Source organism: Myxocyprinus asiaticus, chromosome 37 (assembly GCF_019703515.2).
Source record: "Myxocyprinus asiaticus isolate MX2 ecotype Aquarium Trade chromosome 37, UBuf_Myxa_2, whole genome shotgun sequence".
NCBI lineage: Eukaryota > Metazoa > Chordata > Actinopteri > Cypriniformes > Catostomidae > Myxocyprinus > Myxocyprinus asiaticus.
Window position 1 is genome coordinate 7625447 of NC_059380.1, and position 18506 is coordinate 7643952.

The 18506-nt window shown below is 36.9% G+C and overlaps 2 protein-coding genes across 3 annotated transcripts; one reads left to right on the forward strand and one right to left on the reverse strand.

Moving 5' to 3' along the window:
- Positions 1-1836: 1836 nt before the first annotated feature.
- LOC127427972 (CXXC-type zinc finger protein 1-like) lies at positions 1837-10146 on the reverse strand. 2 transcript variants are annotated; one of them, XM_051675979.1, is made up of 14 exons: positions 9951-10146; positions 8844-8959; positions 8604-8704; positions 8339-8463; positions 7992-8147; positions 7783-7908; positions 5948-6055; positions 5670-5848; positions 5309-5516; positions 3181-3291; positions 3037-3086; positions 2843-2939; positions 2616-2768; positions 1837-2509 (listed from the first exon to the last, which is right to left on the reverse strand). In XM_051675979.1, the coding sequence occupies exons 1-14, from the start codon at positions 9951-9953 to the stop codon at positions 2363-2365; spliced, it is 1680 nt and encodes a 559-aa protein (XP_051531939.1). In that variant the 5' UTR covers positions 9954-10146; the 3' UTR covers positions 1837-2362. The 2 variants fall into 2 exon arrangements, with proteins under 2 accessions (XP_051531939.1, XP_051531938.1); XM_051675978.1 differs by having other exon boundaries at positions 1838-2509; positions 8318-8463; positions 9951-10145.
- A 1712-nt stretch (positions 10147-11858) lies between these two features.
- On the forward strand, positions 11859-14527 carry LOC127427768 (myoD family inhibitor domain-containing protein 2-like). The gene is given in 3 exon segments (XM_051675550.1): positions 11859-11979; positions 14177-14432; positions 14434-14527. Coding segments are annotated over 3 exon segments (471 nt in total).
- The last annotated feature ends 3979 nt before the right edge of the window (positions 14528-18506 follow it).

An 18506-nucleotide genomic window follows, 5' to 3' on the forward strand; every position in this document is an offset into this window, starting at 1 on the left:
AGATCTATCAGTCTGGAAAAGGTTATAAAGCCATTTCTAAAGCTTTGGGACTCCAAAGAACCACAGTGAGAGCCATTATCCACAAATGGCGAAAACATGGAACAGTGGTGAACCTTCCCAGGAGTGGCCGGCCGACCAAAATTACCCCAAGAGCGCAGTGACGACTAATAATCAATAAAGTTGAACTTTTTGGAAGGTGTGTGTCCCATTACATCTGGCGTAAAAGTAACACCGCATTTCAGAAAAAGAACATCATACCAACAGTAAAATATGGTGGTGGTAGTGTGATGGTCTGGGGCTGTTTTGCTGCTTCAGGACCTGGAAGACTTGCTGTGATAAATGAAACCATGAATTCTGCTGTCTACCAAAAAATCCTGAAGGAGAATGTCCGGCCATCTGTTCATGACCTCAAGCTGAAGCGAACTTGGGTTCTGCAGCAGGACAATGATCCAAAACACACCAGCAAGTCCACCTCTGAATGGCTGAAGAAAAACAAAATGAAGACTTTGGAGTGGCCTAGTCAAAGTCCTGACCTGAATCCTATTGAGATGCTGTGGCATGACCTTAAAAAGACAGTTCATGCTCGAAAACTCTCCAATGTGGCTGAATTACAACAATTCTGCAAAGATGAATGGGCCAAAATTCCTCCACAGCGCTGTAAAAGGCTCATTGCAAGTTATCGCAAATGCTTGATTGCAGTTGTTGCTGCTAAGGGTGGCCCAACCAGTTATTAGGTTTAGGGGGCAATCACTTTTTCACACAGGGCCATGTAGGTTTGGATTTTGTTTTCCCTTAATAATAACAACCTTCATTTAAAAACTGCATTTTGTGTTTACTTGTGTTATCTTTGACTAATATTTAAACTTGTTTGATGATCTGAAACATTTAAGTGTGACAAACATGCAAAAAAATAAGAAATCAGTAAGGGGGGCAAACATTTTTTTCACACCACCGTATAGCTGTTTCCATCCGAAAACTTTGTTTTCTCAGGTGCAAAAATCACTAAATAATTCCACAAACTGACATCAGACTTCAACATGCTCCAAGTGATCAAGGGTTAAGGGTGTTCCAGTTAAACCTATTGCACATCTTCCACCAGTAGTGGACACTCAGGCGACATACATCCGAGTCCATGAGATGCAGTGAAGTTTGCGAGGGAAGGGGATAAAAATTTTAAATGGAATGCAGCCAGGGGCCTGGGTAGCTCAGCGAGTATTGACGCTGACTACCACCTCTGGAGTCACGAGTTTGAATCCAGGACATGCTGAGTGACTCCAGCCAGGTCTCCTAAGCAAGTCACATGGGGTAACCTACTCGTGGTCGCTATAATGTATGGTTCTCGCTCTCGGTTTGGGCGCGTGGTGAGTTGTGCATGGATGCCACGGAGAATAGCATGGGCCTCCACATGCGCTACGTCTCTGTGGTAATGCGCTCAACAAGCCACGTGATAAGATTGATGGTCTCAGACGCAGAAGCAACTGAGATTCGTCCTCCGCCACCCGGATTGAGGCGAGTCACTATGCCACCACGAGGACCTAGAGCACACTGGGAATTGAGCATTCCAAATTGGGAATGTGAATTCTCAACCTTACTGTCAGGCTATGTCTGCACCTAAAAGGTGATTGGCTCTTTTACCTGGAAGGTGGGACTTCCTTTTCTACATCCACCATATTTGGCGTTTTAATTTCTCCCATTAATTTTAATACAAGTGGTCCGTCTCGGGTTAAATAGTCTCTGCTGGTGCCATCTTCTGCACTGAGCGAATTAAAAGCTCAAATTTGTAATTTGGTTTTAGCCACCATACAAAAAAATTTAAATGCTGGAAAGACTTACTTTGTTTCACACTGGTTGAAGGTGATATCATTTATTTTTTCCCATAGTTAGAATAACTAGAAAATGGAATTTTGGCTGAGACTATAGTTACTAGCTATGGTACATTTTTGTAAGGACAAATCGAGAACTTAGCTGGATCACCATAACAACTTATTTTTCTGATAAAAAAGTCCATTCAGTTATCCTAAAGATTAAAAATAAATCAAGAGATCTGAATGGAAAAGCTAAAATGTTCCAAGATGTTTAAGGATTTGGACTGAAAAACAGACTGAATAAATACATAATGTCCCGATGCTGTCCAGGGTCACTTGAAATGATCATAACTATATGTATACACAAAATAGAAATCCCTAATATGTTACAATTCAATAATTGCTTGGATACATGTAAAATGAAGCAGTGCCGATTGAAGGAGACATGAAGAACATTTTAATATGAATGACTATCCAAATAGTGACAAATATACATTATGAACAGTATACAAATATAAACAAAATGTTTTTCCAGTGAGCTCTGACTGTTCATGTGGCTATCTGTCTTTATTGCTGCGGAGGTCAGTGGTCAATGGGTCGTGCTGGATAGTCTGATGGAGCATGAGAGCCAGCAGTCCTGCTCTGTTGGTCATTGCTGTCCTCACATTGCGCTCTTGTTCAAACAACTCGTCCAGCTTGTACCACTGTATAGACGGGGGAAGAAAATTGTATTAAAATAAAGTTTATACTTTCTTTCAAATTTAAAAATACAAAATATGTAGCAGTTTTGAAGGCAAAAACATGACTGACCACTCGGACCCGCTCCAGGTCCACCTCTGCTCGTCTGAGCTTCTCCCAGCAGTAATGCTTGTTACACTTGCGCTTGGAGACCCTGCAGTACTCTCCTGTCGGCTCAAACACATCACGCACTAGTGGACATCCACACACCTCATCTGCTAGGACCTGAGACAAGACAAAATGTTATACACAGACTTTGACATGGTGTAGTTTTAACAGAAATACTGTGGAACAGTCACCTTAGGGTCTCTGGAATGCTCTGGGCACAAGACCTGAAGTCTTTTGCAGTACGTTTTGCTCTGCGGGTTGTATACGTCACAAAAGAGTCTTGTTGCCCTGATAGTAAAGAAAGATATCGTCAATGAGTAAATTACGGGACACCCAAACTAAACTGCAGCACTGTAGTATAATTCAACTAATTTTGTCCCCTTACCCTTCTATTCTTGTTGGGAAAATGGAACCGAAAGAGGTCTGGCTTTCGTACTGTTAAAAAAATAAACCAAGATTTAATACATTATGAATCCATTTAGTATGGGTTTAAACAGGATCTCATGGGCTCAAGGAACTGTGTATTCACCTTGGCATAACATCTCTCCATGTGCCTCAGTGCCACCTTGGGGTTGATGGGATGACTGCAGGACACACAGAAGATCTGAAGGTCTGTGTCCTCGCTGTCTGTTTCATTCACCTGCAAGAGAGTGCATTGATACGTTATCATAGTAACCAGACAGCTGATAGGTGGATCATTGCTCAAATTGCAGCATTCATGTATTTCTGATGTGATTTCACAAATCATGTTCTCATGTGATGCAAAGCACTCCTCTATTGCACCGTGCTGCCCTCAGAAAAGCAATTTGACAGCAGTCTCCTTGGCGATCATGATTTCACGAGTTCTAGATGGCTCCATAGGAAGTGTATTCGAGCTTAAAATCATGATGGTGCCTAGAGACTGCCATGGCAACATGTATAGTGAAAAAGGAGTTATATTTTGTTCTGTTCTCACCCAAAAACAATTGGATTGCTTCAGAAGATATTGATTAAACTACTGGAGTTGATTTAATGGATAGATTACTTTTATTATGCCTTGATGTGATATTTGGACCTTCAGAGTTCTGGTCACCTTTCACTTGCATTGAATGGACCAACAGAGCTGAAATATTCTTCTAAATATCTTTGTTTGTGTTTAGTAGAGGATAGAAAGTCATACACATCTGGGATGCCATGAGGGTGAGCAAATGAGAGAATTTTCATTTTTGGGTGAACTAACCCTTTAAATGTGTTTGTTGCCTAGAAGCAACATTGGCATGGATGTAGCTCACCTGTCCAGTGATGTAACTCATCCAGCCACTATAGAGAATATTGCAGTTGTCATGTTGTTCATTTCCATTTTTTTTTTTTTTTGCATTAACCATTATTAAACTATCTATATTTTTTAGTATTTAATTAAAATGTAAAGGAATATTCTGGGTTCAGTTCAAGTCAAGCCGCATTTGTGGCATAATGTTGATCACCACAACAATTAATTTCAACTTGTCCTTCCTTTTCTTTAAAAAAAGGCAAATATCTGGGTTACAGTGAGACTCTTACAATGGAAGTGAATGGGGCCAATCCATAAACGTTAAAATACTCACTGTTTCAAAAGTATAGTCACAAGACGTAAACAATATGTGTCTTCACATGATTTTAGTTTGATAAAATCACTTAGTAGTCTTTTCTGTGTAAAGTTAGAGCCAATTTTACACCTTTGTTGCCATGACAACGTAAAGCCGTAAACCCTGTAATCCTGGTACACGACAATTTCAACAACTTTACAGCTCAAATAATACAAAAGTTTTAACAAAAGAATTAATTTAAGTGCTTTTAGAAAATTATAAGCTTCACATTTCTGCCTTTAGTTTAAACCCTCCAAAAATTGGCCCCATTCATTTCTATTGTAAGCGCCTCACTGTATCCAGATTTACTGTTTTTAAAGAAAAGGAGGAATAGTCAAAACACATTTTTTTGTAGTAATCATCATTATGACACAAATGCTGTCAATTGAGCTTAACTTGTATCAAACCCAGAATATTCTTTAACTGCTTGGCAATGCTATTAGATATAGCAGATACAGTCTATTTCAAAAGTATTTAATGTATTAAAATTGTTTAACAGTATTGTTAGTTTATATATATATATATTTTTTTTTTATTTATTTTTTTTTCTCCATTGTCGCACAATGTTGACTCCAAGCAACATACCTAAAATTATTATATAAAATTATTATTATAGATTATTTTTATTTTAGTAATGAGGTCCAATTTATGCGTACAACTGAGGGTTGAAAGTGCACAAAATAAAACCTTAATGAATAAGCATTCTGAACTAACTCCAGACCAATCTGTGAACCAGTTTGACCGATTCATTGAAAACTATCAACTCAAAAAATGTTTCATTCACAAATCAGACATGAGTAATGTTTTCGATTTTACCCTACACAAGAGCAATACTGAAACATTTTAGACCATTTAGACATTTTCACACCATTTCCAAGGCTGAAAAACACAATTTTAAAATTCCCTTATGTTTCCAGGTTTTCCAAGACCGTGGGAACCCTGTAACTCTGACAAACATAACTATTTCTACATAACAGTTATTCCATAAGAGTCAAAAGACTTTAGCTTGGAACAAACATCTATGACTCCTCATAAGTAATACTGAATACTCACATCCTCATCTTGTAGGACCACCTGTTGCTTGGCCTTGGCAATGATGCCCTCTAATTCGTGGAAACGTCGCTCCATCTCTGCTAGGCGCATACGTGCGGCCTGCTGCTCCCTGCGGATGCGCTCCAGTTGTTTTTTGCCCTGTTCTTCTGCGATACAGGGGCTCTGCTGCCACTGCTGGATACGCTGGGGGAGGATCTCATAGATCCGGCTGCACAGATCAGCCAATCAGAAAATCAATACAATCGATACTCTTTTTCAAAACATCTATTTAAGAAAAAATATAAGTGTAACCTAACATGACTATCCTGTGTTAGTAGGCTGTGCATGCAACTCCAGGAGTAGATGTGCAATAATAACCTACTTGGCAGCCAGCTTCATGCCACAGTCCTCAGAGCAGTACTTTGAGCTTGGACGTGCTGCCTCAATGCAGTTTGGCCCCAGGCACTGTCGATGGTCTCCTCTATCTCTGCCGTCTCCTCTCTCGCTATGTCTGGAACGATCTCTGTGCTTCTGTTTCTGCTTGTGGCGACGAGACTCTTTCTACAAGGCAAGCACAATCAATATATTTTATTTATAATGCATCAAGTGCAATGCATTTACTTATAAGTTATAAAGCACTGTTGGTGGCTTTCATTTTACCTTTTTGTCAAATTTCTTGTCTCTCCTCTTGACATGCTTGACTTTTATAGCTTTCTTCCGTGGGACAGAACTGTAAAGTGGTCCATCCTCATCTTCACTGCCCCACGACTAAAAACAAATGTCATATGAGAAGGGAGGAAGTTCATTTTTTAGCAATAATAACTAAAGCATCATCCTCAAGTTCACACAGGTGTCCTAGCAGAGTAACCACAAGTGTAGTTCATCACATTAACTATGGACATTTTCCATAAAGTGTAACAACCATAAAGTGTCACAATACTAAACAAAAATCATCTATCATGAAATGTTTTGCTTGCTAAATGTGTTGGTGCTATCTTACTTTAAAATAAATGTCACTTGGTTTGATGTTGTCTAGAGGCCGACCGACAGTGGATTTTGCCGATACAGATAACTAAGGTGGTGGAAAAGGCAGATAAACGTCTAAACGATAATCGCCCAATAGTTTTTACAACCCCAATTCCAAAAGGGTTTGGAGTTCTTTTTCTTTTTGTTAGCATTTTCAATACTGTCCCCATTTGGAATTGGGATTGTAAAATCAATTTAGTCTTTCTTTACTGTGACAAGCACAAACATAGGGGCTGCAAGTAAAATCACAGATGTGTGTTTATTGCACAATCAAAATCCCAGCAATAACCAGAAAAAAATATTTGGTGCATAATGCGGGACTTTTAATTATAAACAATCCCGAAATACAACAGGGACTCTTATTTTGAAATGTCTGTGCTTCCAGCTCACACAAACGCACAAGGGATACAAAACATGCACTCTTACAAATAGAGTAATTTTGAAGTAAACATTGTCATATGTGCTAATAAATACTGTAATAGCAGTAATTAATTAACAATACATTATCATTCATCAATAATAGATCAGCAATTGCTGGTCAATTGTCATTAGTTTTAATAACATTTCATATTAATAATCGTGAATTAGACCACAAAACAGTGTTGGTGACAGAGTCTTGGTTCCATTACAATGTGCTCTAAATTATATGTAACTATTCACTAAATTAAGCTTTTTGTAGTCTATGCCTTTTGGCCCCAAAGTTTTTTTGTCAATAACAGATAGTTCCAAAAAGCAACTAACGTCACAGATTAATTGGTAAAACCGATATATCGGTTGACCTCTAATGACGTCCAAGTTATTTTTGGGGCCACTGTGAATACTGTATATATACGAATGATAAAGTACTTCTTACAACCTGAAAAGAGTTAAAATGAACATATATTAGAGGTAAACCAATATATCGGTTTTTACAATTAATCGGTGCCGATAGTTGCTGATTTTTTCTAAATATATGATTCCATTTTTTCCCCCTTATCAATAAACCTTATCTGGTGAAATATTTATGTACAAATCTCTTCATCTGGTGAATATACAGGCTATAAAAAAACTTACTTTGGTAAATACATACAGAGCATTGAAACAGGGCCAAGTCTGTCACTTCAAAATAAAAGTCCCCAATGTATTTTGGACTTGTTTATAGTTAAAAGTCCTGCATTATGCACACAATCTTATTTTACTGGTTTTTAGTTGAATTTTGGTTGCACAATAAACTGCATTCTGGATTTTATTAATTTTGAACTCTTGTAGCCTCAATGTCCGTGCCCATCATAGTAAAGAAAGACTCATAGTAAATAAATGTTTTTATCATTCTATAAATCGATAAAAAAAAAAAAAACTATCTGCCGATTAATCGATTATTGGCCCTTTCCACCACCTTAGTTATAGGTATTGGCAACGTCCACAAACGGTCGACCTCTAACATATATGCTAAGTGAATGTGTTTTTTTGCAACAACAATTAGTCAATACCGCATCTCTGTCCTTGTAGTGCTCATACTGCTCCATCTCGTCATAATCATCGGAGTATCGTCTGTGCGTTATATTGTCCTTCCTCTCACGCAGAGAAAACTCCTCATCCCGAATACGTAGCATTTTCTGCAAAAAAATAAATAAATATATATATCTACATCTAAAACCAAAGATATATAATACATAAATTAAAAAATGACTATAATCACCCGAGCACGGACAACACACTGCCTCAGACGACATTTCTGACGGATCCTGTTTGGGCCACCGAATTTCTTCATGTCTTTACAGAAGTCGCATTGGCCACAATCCTCTGTCCTAGTGCAGGGTTCGCATTCTCCGCACATACGAGCTGAACGTTTCACCTGGAAAACAGTTAGGACAGTAATACTACTCATCTTGGTTTGTTCCATGCACCTTGGTGTAAAACACTGAAATCTGTGTCATTCTAAATTCCTACATAATACATATAGGAATAATGAAAATTGATATGCAGTAGAGGAGGTGTCGATACAACAAGGTGACTTTTCTTTACGTTAACTGAAGAAACACTGACTTTGGACCCACGGCGCTTATCAATCTTATACTCGGGAGTGCTGGATCGCTTTTCAGCTCTCTCTGACTCAACCTCTTTTTCACGGTTCTTTTTTCGATACCTTATTTCAAGAGATGGATCCATATCTAAAAGATGGAGAATAGATTAAAAGCATATGAATTAGCACATATTTTAGAAGTGCATTGCCTATAACAACAATGTAATTCAGTAATCAAAAAACAGCAACAAAGCACACAAAAAAAAAAAAAAAAGATTTGGCACTCACCCTGACATTGTTGGCAGTACCACTCCCTGATAGCTTTGGCCATCTTCTCGGTCACATTTATGCAGTGACCATGGAACCACTCATTGCACTTGTCACAACCACTGTGGGAAAAGGATCGGATCCAAATTAGTGTCTCAGTTTGGAGACACGGTTCAATTTTAATCATACTTCTTATCTTATAGGTTCATTGCATTTGGAAGGGAAAGCACTGGAGGAACCGGTTGCAGAGATTATTCTTACATCATGAAGCAGTTTATGTCTGGCTTTCGACAAATGCAGTACAGAGGAGCATTCTCTCCATCCACTATGGTGTTATCCACAGCTGGAGTCTGATCCATATCAGACATCTCGCTATCCTATTAAAACAGAGACAACGCTATTATAATCGTGACACACCAGTCATAAAAACAATGGGAAAGTGTTCACAAAAACCTGACTTAAAAGAATAATTCACCCAAAAATGAAAGTTCTCTCATCATTTACTCATCCTCATGCCATCCCAGATGTGTATTACTTTCTTTCTTCAGCAGAACACAAACGAAGATTTTCAGAAGAATATTTCAGCTGTGTAGGTCCATACACAGCAAGTGAATGATGACCAACACTTTGAAGCTCCAAAAAGCACATAAAGGCAGCTTAAAAGTAATCCATATGACTCCAGTGGTTTAATCTATGCCTTCTGAAGTGATCGGTTTTTGGGAAAGAACAGACCAAAATAAAACGTATTTTTCACTGTAAATCTCTAGATTTAGAGCCTAGAGACTACAATGGCAAGCTATATAGTGTAAAAGGAGTAACATTTTGGCCTGTTCACACCCAAACCCGACTGGATAGCTTCAGAAGACATGGATAAAACAACTGTAGCCTTATGAATCACTTTTACATGCTTTTTGGATCTTCAAAGTTTTTGGCCAACATTCACTTGCATTGTACAGACCTACAGAGCTGAGACATTTTTCTAAAAATTTTCATTTGTGTTCTGCATAAGAAAGAAAGTCATACACATCTGGGATGGCATGAGGGTGAGTAAGTGATGAGAGAATTTTTATTTTTGGGTGAACTATTCCATTAAAACACATCACACAGCACTAATTAGCTAGATTATTAAATATACACAAACACAAATATTTCCTTTATAATTAGTGGGTTACAAGGCATAGTAGCATGATAGCATGCACGATAACAGGAAAGCGGACTAAATGTGCACTTTCAAACTGTAGTCCTCTTCTAAAACATAATTAGTATCTTAAAAGCACATGTAGTTTAAATCACACATATGGCTTTTAGTGATTTGTTTATTTTGTCATGAGTGATTAAGCATATGCTACCAAATCATAATAGACTTACCATCGCTGCTCACAGCCTGGTAAAAGATCCGATCAAACAGCCTGAAAGAGCATTAATTACACAAATATCTCACAATTGGAAAAAAGCCCGACCTTTATTAAAGTAAATATAAACTAGGAACTGGAGCAATATAAAACCCAGTGGTTCCTGTGGTCACTAGCTAACAGCGTCACTTCTTCGGTTGTTTGGGCGTGTGGTTAATTTTCATAATAAAAGTCCTATGCGGGGACTTGCGCGTTTTCCAAGTGTTTAAATATTCGTGGTTATTTGATTTTACAATGATATAGTGAAGCTGAAGAAATAATAATGAGTATATTTATTTATTTCGCTCTTCACATTAATAACAATGATTATAATAACGACAATAACAATAATAATAATAATACAAATTGTTGTTGTTGTGCTTACTATTATCATAACAATAATTAAGCGTTATTGCTTTGTTTATTCTTTATACACATTATATTATTATCATTATTATTATTGTTATTATCATTATATAATTATTATCATTAATAGTAATATTATCATTGTTTATTCGTTTATGCATTATAAATAAGAGACTAAACAATATTTATACATATTATATTATTATTATTATTATTATGAATGAATGAACGTTACATTTATAGAGCGCTTTTCTGACACTACACTCAAAGCGCTTTACACAGTGAACAGGGGACTCTCCTCAACCACCACCAGTGTGCAGCATCCACCTGGATGATGCGACTGCAGCCATAGTGCGCCAGTACTCTCACTACACACCAGCGATTGGTGGACAGGAGAGAGTAGAGTGATAGAGCCAATTCATGGATTGGGGATTATTAGGAGGCCATGATTGAGAAGGACCAATGGGGGGAATTTAGCCAGGACAACGGGGTTACACCCCTACTCTTTACGAGAAGTGCACTCTTTATGATAGGTGTTCTGGGATTTTTAATGACCACAGAGGGTCAGAACCTCGGTTTAACATCTCATCCAAAGGATGGTGCCTTTTTACAGTATAGTGTCCCTGTCACTATACTGGGGAATTAGGACCCACACAGGTCACAGGGTGAGTACCCACTGCTGGCCTCCCTAATACCTCTTCCAGCAGCAACAAAGAAACAAAGAATATGTAAAATATGTTTGATGTCTACTTTGCTATCGCAAAATCTTGAATGCTCAAACTTTAGCATGTGTTCATGGATGTGTTTTTAGGGTTGAGGTAATGTTCCCTCTGCACTGCAAGTGTGGCTGTGTTTCTGAGTTGCAAACCACAATTTGAGGGGGGGCCTCTTAATGTCTAGAACTGGCCCTCCCATCCAGGTACTGGCCAGGCTCAACCCTGCTTAGCTTCAGGGTGATATGGCTGCTGGCCATTATTATTGTTATTAGCGCCATTACTTTATTCGTTTCTGTATTGTTTGGAGGGTTTGCTACATGTGCATTCTATCAACACTGTGAGCACCTAGATCACACAAGATTTTTTCCCAGCATCTCTCACACTCAAGGTAAGCAAACTTTGGACTAATAGGTTGCTGAAATTTACTGCCCCCTTTACGTCTTTACATACAGTATATATATAACATTTAGCATATACTTGGTGCCTACATCATAACGTATTTATAATGATTACATCCATCAGTAAAGATAAATGAGCAGTCATATTAGTGAAAGTCTCCACTTTAACTGCCTATATATATCACCGTCAAATGTTCAATCCACATTCTCCCTCTACAGTATTTTACCATTAGTTTTTTAAAATATGCCACAAACTATGGCACATCTTTTATCCTTGCTTCCTGTGTTTGAATATTTAATGACATTGTTAGGAGTTCAAATGGTCTGGCATTCTAACTCTACATCTTTACACTTACTCAATCTTGTTGTAGCAAATACTGTGATTTTGATAAGGTGTCTGGAAGGATGTACTGTGACCGTGAGGATGAATATGAAGGCCTTTCACCAAAAGGATCAAAATCCAGTTTTCATGAAGATGACCCACAAATTAATTGGGCTCTTAACACATCAACTCTGCAACAAATTGGTAAGCATTTTCTGTTCTTTTATGTATAGAGGAAAACAAATAATAATTATGTGGTTTCTTTATTTTAAAGAGTCATCTGACGAAAAAGGCTTGGAATCTAGAAGAACATGTCTAAAGGTTAGTTAACTGTCTTCAACCGATGATCTTACTGGGAAGGAGCTCTCTGTCTTATTTCCCATCTTGGTACGTCGAAACCACTGGCATTTGGTGAACCAAGAAATCGTTGTCATTAACTCTCACTGTTCAAACTAACGCCCAGAAAGTAAGCTGTAAAAACATGTGTATTTGTCTCCTTTTCATAGATTTAGCTGTGCTTATCAAAAAAATCCCAGTAGATAATTTTCTCACTCTCAAGTCATTTCAAATCTGTATATCTTTCTTTCTTCCATGGAACACCAAAGGAGAAGTTTAGTATAATGTTCACGCTGCTCTTCTCCCTAAAGTGAACTGTCAAACTCCAGAAAGAATATAAAAGCATCATAGAAGCAGTCCATACATTACAACTTGAGCACTATATTCTGAGTCTTCGGAAGCTATATGCTAGCTTTGTATAAGAAGACTGAGTGAAATATAAGTTATATACTGAAAGTTATTCACTGAAAATCTTAGTCACCATTCACTTTCATTGTATGGAAACAGACTGATCTCACAGTGAAATACAGTAGATCGGCTTTTCTTCAACTAAAATCCTCTGTGCTTACCGAAATTCAAAACAATGCCACCAGTGGCCAAAGCTGCAAGTGTTTTGGGGCGAATAGGCATGTATATGTTCCACAGAGGGGCGCCAAAAGCGAGTTGTGAAAAGAGTTGTATTCAGCTGTACAGACTGTAATGCCGAATGCCTATTTTATAAACTGTAAACCTGGTAAAACTGGAAAATTTAAACAACTTTACAGGTAAAAAAAATACATGAGATTTAACAGAAGCATTAATGTTAATGATTTTAGGGGGCCTGGGTAGCTCAGCAAGTAAAGACACGGACTACCACACCTGGAGTCATGAGTTCAAATCCAGGGCGTGCTGAGTGACTCCAGCCAGGTCTCCTAAGCAATCAAATTGGCCTGGTTGCTAGGGAGGGTAGAATCACATGGGGTAACCTCCTCGTGGTCACTATAATGTGGCTCTCACTTTTGGTGGGGCACGTGGTGAGTTGTGTGTGGATGCTGCAGAGAATAGCGTGAAGCCTCCACATGTGCTATGTCTCCATGGTAACGCGCTCAACAAGCCACGTGATAAGATGCGTGGGTTGACAGTCTCAGACGCAAAGACAACTGAGATTCTTCCTCCACCACCCAGATTGAGGTGAGACACTACGCCACCACGAGGACTTAGAGCACACTGGGAATTCCAAATTGTGGAGGAAAGGGGAGAAATATAATTAAAAAAGGCAGTGATTTTATAAAATTATAAATTTCAAATTTCTGCCTTTAAATCCACCAATAATTGGCCCCATTCACTTACACTGTAAGTGCCTCATGCACTTGTAACCCTGATTTTTGCTTCTTTTTTTTTTTTTTTAAAGAAAAGGAAGGATGAGTCGAAACAATTTTTTGTGGTATTCAACATACCACAAATGCTGTCGATTGAGCTGAGCTTCTATTGAACCCGGAATACTCCTTTAAATTTCTTAATGCTCTATTGAGTTTTAAATAAATAAAACCTACCTTCCTACCGTAAACCTTAAACCTAACCGATGGTGTCATAAAAAAGCAAATCTGAGAAGAAAAAAAAAACACAATTACTGAAGCAGCTGTGTTGTTTTATGGTACTTCGGTCCTTTGCATCGCAAGTGCAATGCTCTGTCAGTTGAGTTACCGCACAAACACATATGATTGCGCTCAAATAAACTTGTAAAAGTAGTTGGTCATGCAATGCAAACATTAAAAAAATTACTATAGTAAAAGTGTTATGTCACAAGATAGCATTGTGTGAAGAACAGAGAGAAAAGTTATGAACTGATCATCAGCCAGTTTCACTTGTGATTTGTGTGGAAGCAGTCATTGTTTTTGTAGCTCCTCTAATGTTCATTTCACAAAGAAACTGACGCGATATGTACAACAAGCCATGTACAAAACAATTTAGCAAAAATGTTGGTATAGTCATGTGATTGTGAGACCAGGTTGCTTTGTTGATGCGTTGAAAACTCTCAACCAAGTGTGTCAGCATTGTTATTGACTTCTTCATCACTGTTTTTCAGCCATTAATTCCATATTTTTCACTTACGGTGTCCTCACATTTCTAGACCTGTGTGCAACCCTTCTGTTGGCCTGTTTGTTCTGCAAGTTCTGGGATTGCGTGCTGGCCATTGGAGATGGATGTCAATACTGTATGGCCTCTATCTGTTCAACTCTCTGCTCTAAAGCATGCTGTTGTGACCCTTCCTCTTTGGAGGACTTTATAGATTTTTGTCCATGTTGCAGCTGCACTGATTGAGTCGAGGCATGCCGCTGTAGTTACCACATTTGACTGCTCCATTTGCGATCTCTGTCTACAGACCACAGAGTGTCTGGAAATCGGCATGGAAATGTCTCAGCTAATGTTTCAATAACAGCTTGTGATTACTATATACTACCAGTCATGACAATCAGATAAAGTTGGAATGTTAGGAAATGTAATGTGTTGATTTCACAACATGCATGTAAATCTGTTGATTGATCGTGGCTGAGATACCGCACGGCTGCATTTGATACTGCGTTTATTAAAGGACTTAAGGATTGGCCTAAAGCACAAGTTAATACTTAATATGTTAATTAACTTTTTTTATTCAACATTTAGCACGAGTTCCCTGCAGTGTGACAAATTAATTTGTTAAAGGATAACAAATATTCCATGTGGTCTCTAAAATAATAAAGGGACATAAAAACTGCATGTTTTGTAATTATAGCTGAAAAAAAAAAAAACCATTTAAAATAGTGTTAAGACTAAGTATTGCATGCCACAATGCAGGGCACTGTTGAAATGGTCATCTACCCATTTACTAATACATAATGTGAACCAGAAGATAACACAAATATGAAAAGGAATGTTCCAGATCATAACAATTCCAGAAAATAAATATACTTTGTAAAACCACTGGTAAATTGTCAAAGGCATAACTTTGGATTAATTTATTATATGTTACACTCAAATACAGATATTAAACTCATTTTTATTTAATACAAATGTTTTATTAAATTGAACTGAGTAATCTTTAACAAAAAAATAAATAAAATAAAATATTTAAAGTTTTATAAATTGCATTTTGTTAAAAATTACACCGTTCAATTTGCTGGACTTTTGGTAAGAAATTGAAATGTGGAAATCTTAAAAATAGGCGAAAATATTTTTTGACATTTTTTATATAAATTGCTTATGTAATTTGTTTTTATTGCTTCAGAAGCAAACAGTTTTCTGTTATGCAGGTACCCTATGATGGATTGGAGTCAAGGACAGTTCAGTTGAATTCTAGTAAAGGTATTTCTCTATCTATTCTAGAATTAAGTATCGGTTTACATTTACAGGGTAACTGCATTCAGATTATTCACCTGAAAATGTGAAAAATAACCTTGTAAATGTACAAGAACTCTGTGTTATACATCATCAAAGGTTGTGGAGATTACAAAAATAAAATTCAGAAATACTGTAAAAGTATTAATGGTAAAACAAAAGAGATGTGTTTTAATAAACAATCATAACTGAGTGCTATAGATCTATAGTTATATTTAAAAATTAATTAATAAATAAATAAAAAAGCCAAGAATCCTTATGATCTTTTCTTAGTTTATTTTAGCCAATTAAAGGCCACCAACACACAGAAGGGAAAATCTAATTTAAAATACATTTTCTCTGTATTATAATTTATGTGCTTTGAATAATCTTTTTAAAAATACAAATCAAGAACAAAACATTCCCTTTAATTCAGAATAGATGTAATAAAGATGGTAATAAAACACTAGTAGCAGAAGAGTGGCTGACAATTTAGTTTTAATAAAAATATGTCCCTAGATACATATCATTCCTTGAATCAAAGGACATATGTATTGTCAGCAACTGTGACAAAAAAAATAATTAATATTGTTGTGATTTCACATTACTTTGAAACACTTAAACATTAGCACTTTACTGTTCCTACTTACACATTTAGAAAATATGGCAGTTGCAATGTATATAACAAAATATTTGTTTTGAAATATATTTTATAAGTGTATACTTTAATTTTTCAATCATTTAGTTTTAGATATAACACATTCAATTGCTGTATAATTCACAGAAAACTACAGAGGACCTTCTGAACTTTTGGAGACATAAACCAATCAGCCACAACATTAAAACCACCTGCCTATTATTGTGTAGGTCCCCATCGTGCCACCAAAACAGCGCCAACCTGCTATTCTGAGATGCTCTTCTTCTCACCACAATTGTACAGAGCGGTTATCTGAGTTACCGTAGACTTTGTCAGTTCGAACCAGTCTGGCCATTCTCTGTTGACCTCTCTCATCAACAAGGCATTTCTGTCCACAGAACTGTCACACACTGGATGTTTTTTGTTTTTGGCACCATTCGGAGTAAATTCTAGAGACTGTTGTGTGTGAAAATCCCAGGAGATCAGCAGTTACAGAAATACTCAAACCAGCCCATCTGGCACCAACAATGATGCCATGCGATTATCTAATCAGCCAATCATGTGGCAACAGTGCATAAAATCATGCAGATACGGGTCAGGAGCTTCATTTAATGTTCACATCAACCATCAGAACGGTGAAAAAAAATTTGATCTCAATGATTTGGACCATGGCATGATTGTTGGTGCCAGACAAAGTCTACGGTAACTCAGATAACCGCTCTGTACAATTGTGGTGAGAAGAATATCATCTCAGAATGCTATTCTGATGCCGGTTGGCGCTGTTTTGGTGGCACGATGGGGAGCTACACAATATTAGGCAGGTGGTTTTAATGTTGTAGCTGATCTGTGTATTTGCATTATTTTTTTATATATATTCACAAACCAAACGACTTTTGTTCCTTAATGCTAAAGGCACAATTATAAGTGTATCATTACACTATTATTCAGAGAGAACTATTTTGGCTTTGACTGGCAGTATGCTTAACATTATGTCTACATACAAAGATGTGCAGAAAATTTACATTTGCAGTTACGTGCATTTAGCTGCATCTAACAAACTGTTGATTTGGATCTACTGGTTAAATTGTACTTCAGGCAGAGGTAGCTTTAAAAAAAAAATAACAGTAAACCTGAAAAGCTATTTGTACATGACGTTTATGTGGCTTGTCTCCTCATAAACAGCTCAAGTCTAAAATCAAAATGATTTATGAGGAACTGCACCATCACACATTTGTTTCGCAATGTAACATTGAAAAAGATCAAATTAATAATATGAATAAAAGCATAACAAATGTTATAAACTGAAAAAAGTATGAATTTCAAATCAGTTAGTAGTAAAAACTATGAAGCCAACAGAGAGTGTTAAAAATAAAAATAGCTTTCTGATATATGCAGTTAATATTGCTTGAAAAGTTTCATCATAGCAACTTGAGCAATGTGAATTATTACTCCACTCCATGCTATCAACACAATTCTACAAACATCCCTTTGGTACAATAAGTGACTATAAAGTGACTACTCACTCCACACTCCAAAATCATATATATGTGCACGTCTTTGCTCTAACATAAAAATAACATGACACGACTTACTCTTTCAGCAACACAGCTATGCATAGAGGCTCAAACATCCTACATTTTAGCTACAAAAAGGCTAAAAGATTTGGATTTATTTAAAATTTGGAATAACATTTCGGGATTGTTGCAATCACTGACTTGCTGGGAAACTACCTGTATCACATCAAACAGATAATGCAGAGATGCAACAGAAACATACGTTTAATTAATTATGCCCAAGACAATCTTATACCCCCTTTTCACCAAAACAAGGCTGGTGCCGGAGGCAGTGTTTAGCCGGGGGGATCTACTAACCTCTTACAGAACCAATCTGCATTTCAACAAACGTGAGAGCGGAACGAAGACGTAACTGACCACAAACAACATAGTGCATTGTGGCCTTTGTTTACCTTGCAAAGTAATTCATTTCATTGTCTTTAAGCCATCACAAGCTGGCTTTGATTTGACAGTCAGTAGTAGCAATCCATTAACACATGATATTTATAAATACAATCAATGAGTTTGATCTAGTTTAGTTTTGTGTTTGAGTTCTTAAAAATCACGGTATACTAAAAATATACATTTTAACACAGTTTTTTTACTTTAGTCATAAATTTTGTCTTTTTAACGAAAATGTCCTTTAAATTTAGCCAATAATTTCATTTCAGTCAATGAGAATAATGTTACAGTAGGCTAATATTTATTAATATGCAGTATGACGAAAAAGTATCAAACTGTAATAGTTGAAACCTAAACCAAATTTTCAAAACATTTATTAATTGAAATATGTATAAACTTATAAGACCTTGTGAAAACCTGGAATAAGTTCCTGCAATAATAGCATACTGTGTACTGACAATACACACAAA